This window comes from Salvelinus sp. IW2-2015, unplaced genomic scaffold, assembly GCF_002910315.2.
Source record: "Salvelinus sp. IW2-2015 unplaced genomic scaffold, ASM291031v2 Un_scaffold1596, whole genome shotgun sequence".
NCBI lineage: Eukaryota > Metazoa > Chordata > Actinopteri > Salmoniformes > Salmonidae > Salvelinus > Salvelinus sp. IW2-2015.
Window position 1 is genome coordinate 169,766 of NW_019943019.1, and position 5,248 is coordinate 175,013.

A 5,248-nucleotide genomic window follows, 5' to 3' on the forward strand; every position below is an offset into this window, starting at 1 on the left:
TCACCACCTAACCCTGCCTACAACGTCCACTGCCGGTTTCCAGTAGTCTAAACTTACAAGTCCTATACAGGTTTTCACAACCCCTTACGTCAGGTGTCACCTTACCCTTACCGTACCTTCTCACGTTCTGAAACCTAACCCGTATCCATTGATATGCGCCATGCTCTGCTGTTATTACTATGCTATCACCAATACATATATCTCACAAGCCTGTACACAGTTTTTAAGTGTTTTACGAACGTGTTTATAGTGACAGATAGACATTCCATGAGATTTTTACAAACAATGCTGTCTGGTGTGTCTGGTGGTAGTTTATATCTTTGGGATCCCTGTAGTACATCTGTTGTCTATCTGTGTAGCTGGACCAGATTGAGCTGGATCCTGTGAAGAAGCAGCTAGAGGACCGCTGGAAGAGCATCCGTAAGCAGCTGCAGGCCCAGCCTGCCCCGAAGGAGGACGACGCTGCAGGCATCAGGAAGTAAGTCACATGTCACAGTCAGGCCCAGGAGGGATGATGGCTGGATAAGTCCAGGTTGCTCTATGGAGTTCTACATGATCATGCGTTCATTGTCTTCCTGTGTTTAGCATTCATTTTATCTCTGTCTATATTCTGTCTATATGTTTATGTTCTGTTTGTATACTGTTGTTTACTCACTGTGTATGTACAGTATATACTGTATTCTGTTCCTAATATACCTACTACTGTACACACTATTTTCCTTCCAAATGATATACTGTCTATACACACCACGTATTTATCTTCTGGATTCTGACACATGCTCACTCTGATATATCTACTCTGGATTGTTAATTGGACTCGTTCTGTCATTTCTTGTTTGTTTGTTTGTTTCTTGATTATTRGTGTATTTGTATTGTATTTGCTAGACATTCTACTGCGCTGTTGGAGCTAGAAACAAAAGCATTTTTGCTGGACCTGCTATAACACCTGCAAATCTGTGTATGCAACCAATAAACTTTGGTTTTGATTTGTCTTTGTTACGTTCCTTTCATAGACAACTTGTGGCAAGGTTCCACTGCATCTCCTGCGACCGCCCAGTTGATATGCTTACCCCAGGACCGTAAGTAAATGAAAGTAATGTCATATTCTTATACAGTACACACAGACATTGTGGAAATTGAAATAATAGGATTGTGGTGCTGCTTATTCACCTACCTCTCTTTCTTCTTTCTCTCTCCACTGGACAACAGGCACTTGGTCACCGTGCCCTCCACTCCTGGCCTACCCTCCCACAAGTCCAACCGACCGCACACCATCTATGAGCTTGAGCAGGTTCGCCAGCACTGCAGAGGTGAGAGCAGACAGTCAAACATCACAACTGAAACTCTTACTTGGCCCCATTTTAACCAGCAGGGGGTGCCAGTGTCCCAATATCCAATATACAGTGTAGTCAACTTTATCTTACTCCCAAAGACCTAACACCCACACTAGATCAGTCAGAAGTGTTCCATAGTTACAAGTGTCTGACATAGCCAGCTCTCCCTCCATCTCAGCCTGAGGCCAGGGACCAACCACGGCCACTTTGAGATGGCCAGCTCCGAAAGGGCCATGATGCAGGTGCAGCGGATCCACACCATGATGTGTAGGCAGATAGAGAGAGTGCAGAGCCACCTATCTGGCCTAGAGCGCACCTACAGCCAGGGGGCTCTGAGGGAGATCGGGAGCTCCCGCTATCCACACARCCTGAGCCCGCTGCAGAGGACCAGCCAGAGTCTGCCCAAGCAGTGAGTCAGTCAGTCAGTCAGGCCAGGGTCAGGCAGGGAAGCCGGGAGCACATGTATTGAAACAGGAAGGACCAAAAAGTTGTCCATATTGCTTTGTTATGGTTTAGAGAAGTGTCAGGGAGGCAAGGTGACCAAATGTAACTACAAACTATAATTACTGTACTGTCAGGTCTGTTTAAAACCTCTAGAAGTGTTTATCCTCCGACCTTCAACCTCCACTCCTGTGTCCATCCTAGCGAGCGCATCCCTGAGATGGCGGACTACAGTTACCTGGCCATGTCCCGGAGCTGTGGAGGCAGCCACACCGTGACCTACCCCAACCGCCGCTACACCCGCCTGCAGCACATCAGCCACTTCATCCAGGCTGAGGAGGAGACACCGCCCATCTCCAGCTCCCCACTGCGCATTCAGGTGAGTGAGACCAACCTCACCTACTGTMGGTTACTGTACTGACAGACAACTAAACCACTGCCAGCCCATAGGAATACACCTGGTCAATCACGTTTGTTGAGCCATTTATACAAGTTATCATGTTGAGTACYGAGTATATTTGAGGTGTATTTGACAGTTGTTAMGTATGCAAATATTTGACCTTGTCCTTGTGCCTATTGYTCAGCCGGAGGAGGTGGACATCCTGGGATTGGACGGACATATCTACAAGGGCCGCCTGAAAACCAGATCGGTCAAGACTGTGGATGCCGGACTACCCACCATCTTTCCTGAAGACGGTACAGGGTTCTGGACTGGGATTATATTCAGCTCTACTCTACAGTACTGTGTATTTTTAGAGTAGAATTACATGTATTGAAAAGAAAATGGAATTTGGACAATTGTGAACAAAAGCTAGACTACTTAATTCATGTTACTCAATTCAAGCAGTAAAGCTATTCCCACTGGTCCATTTAGTATTTTTATGCCATCGCTCCAAAAAGGCACCTAATGTTAAGTGTGACATGTCTGCATGCTGTGGGCAGCTGTCATGGTCCGTGCCTGGGAGAGAGTGATGTCCAGACTCCAGTTCTGACAGCCCATATGAACTCCTCATTGACAGTGAAGCACACTTCCGAGGATTCACTGTCACCTCTGGGCCCAGTTACACAACACGTCTTAAGATGATGATCACACCGTGCCGTCTGTCCAGGCCACAACTGCCCTTAGCCTGTTTCTTCTCTCGCTCCCTGGACCATGTGTCCAGAGTTGGGCTCGCAGTGCAGGGATGCAGAGATAAAGAGTAAAGTGGAGTGTGGGGAGGAAGAGTGAGGGGGGACATCATGGGGAAATGGGAGGTGAAGGGTCAGGAGAGAATGGGGAGGAGACTGAAAAGTTGGGGTGGGTTGAGAAAGAAAGTGGGCTGTTTGGTTGGGAATGAGAATTTGAGGAGGAATACAGTACAGTGTTAAAGTGGTGTATGATGAAGGATTAGGAACGAGGGTCTGGAGATTTAGGGAAGGAGAGAGGAGCTTAGTTTATGGGAGGGAGTATTTCAGGAGGGTTTAAGGAAGTGAGTTAGCAATAAGAATGGGCTGCACRGGGGTTGGGGGAGGGGCTCTGGTTGGTATAGTGTTCCACACTGGAAAGAACCCAGTGTTACTATGTTATAGAAGATCAGGCCTGGTGTCTGTAACAGACTGTAAATATAACCTGGGGTAACACTGCTRGCATTCCATCATTTCTATCTTAATATCCTTTTCATCTGTTCATACAAATCAAGCCCTGTAGGAAGAAAGAGGGAGATGTGCTGTCCTGTTTTATGCCTGGGATTTGCTGTTGTGATTCCCAGTAATTTATGAGACCATTGAATGAGTCAAAATAGTATTGAAAGATTATTTTGTTCAAGACTTGGAAGAAGGTGTATGTCTGGTATGGGTGTGTAGGTACAGTATGGCTATGGGTGTGGTGGGGTCCTGTCATTCCCATGTCAAGGCCGCGAWGTGACATTGTTGTTTTAATGACAGCAGGCATGTGCAAGAGCAAAGACAAGATCATGCGCTCCCAGTTCCAGAAGCCTGGCTGCACAGAGCCGGGCTGTGTGACCCCTGTGCGACCCCAGAGTGCCAAGATCCAGCGCAGCTGCTCAGGTAGGTCAACACCAGCGTCATTTACCATTTGCAACATATAAACTAATTTCACTAACTGGAATAGTGATTACTATGGAATGGTACTGAAATAACACTCACATGGAAATTGCATTCTTCTTTGCGATTGCTGCTGTGCAGCTGTTAAGGTTGATTGTAGCAGACACCTGAACCCTAACCCCTGACCTTTCCCCTTTGCCCCCCTGCCTCCCTTTATCTCCCCCAGCCTCAGGCAGCTCTGTGCGGGATCGGCCCATGTCTTCTTTAGGCTGCCTGTCCCAGGCTACCCTTCCCCAGAGCTCGTCCCATGCTGACACCACCAGTGAGCTGCTGCAGCAAGATCTGGTGCTTCACGTGGACCTGAGCCAATCGGAGGAAGAGCCCGTCATCATCCTGTAGGGGGCGATGGAGCGCCCCACACACCTTATTTTAATAAACAGTATACAGCAGCAGCAGGAGGGTATCCTGGTCTCCATTTTGTAATGGAGCATACAGACGTTGTGAAAATCAAGTCTGATATTAGTCAGTTAGGTTATTTATGGATTGTAATGGAAGAACACAATTCTGGGACATATGAACACTGTTTCCATGCAACAAAATAGCTGAGMCACAAAATAGCTGAGTCACATTTCCAAAGTGTAGCTTTACAGGTCCGATACCTTACGTGTGGCTACATTACGATTTTGGTTTATGATGCCTGATTTTCAATGACCATAGAAAAGCTTTCAGACAGGTGACCTCAAATACCAGACTGTTTGGATGCAGAAGAATACCACCATGGAGCAATTCATTTGACATATAGGGTCTTATAGAGCGGTATCATTAAGGGCTTGAAATGTCTTCCCTCTCACAGACCCAATTTCTGTAACGTCTGATTCATTGTATTAGTTTCTCAAGTTGTTCCATCACATGTTAAGAGGAAGGACATTCATGCGTGCTGTCATTACCACAAACATGTACCCCTGTCGTGGACTCATAACAATGGTAGCCAGCCACCTGCATCTATTGGGGAAGCAAAGCAGCCAGGGTTGTAAAACCGGCCCAGATGGCGTTCCCTTCAAATGTCACCGTGCCTGTGTCCAGTTACAGCAGTCTCCTGGTGTCTGTGTTTTAAACAAGGGGGTTAGCTCTGTGTGCCTCACTCTGGCATAGCGTATCATTTTTAACCATGGCACAGCATTGGGTATCATAGCATACTTTTAGCGTAGTGCCATGTCAGCACTCAACTGCAGTTGTCTGTGGGCCGGGGCGTGGCACGGGGGGGGGGGGCACAGTTCAAAAAGCCTGTGTGAATGCAGGACAGGATATGAATTAATAAACTTGAAAGGAAAAATTGTACTGTCAGTGAGGAACGGGGTGACAGTTTCCTAGAAGCAGGGGCTTTGCTTACACACATTTTGTGTCAATGAGAAATATGATGTATATTTATC

The 5,248-nt window shown here is 46.8% G+C and overlaps 1 protein-coding gene across 2 annotated transcripts; it reads left to right on the plus strand.

The window, feature by feature from the left end:
• Positions 1–1,223: 1,223 nt before the first annotated feature.
• On the plus strand, positions 1,224–5,093 carry LOC112071371 (glutamine-rich protein 2). 2 transcript variants are annotated; one of them, XM_024138828.2, is made up of 5 exons: positions 1,224–1,310; positions 1,980–2,154; positions 2,360–2,471; positions 3,702–3,821; positions 4,045–5,093. In XM_024138828.2, exons 2-5 carry the CDS (start codon positions 1,996–1,998, stop codon positions 4,215–4,217), a joined length of 564 nt encoding a protein of 187 aa, XP_023994596.1. In that variant the 5' UTR covers positions 1,224–1,310; positions 1,980–1,995; the 3' UTR covers positions 4,218–5,093. The 2 variants fall into 2 exon arrangements, with proteins under 2 accessions (XP_023994596.1, XP_023994597.1); XM_024138829.2 differs by lacking the exon at positions 1,224–1,310 and having other exon boundaries at positions 1,593–2,154.
• Positions 5,094–5,248: the final 155 nt, after the last annotated feature.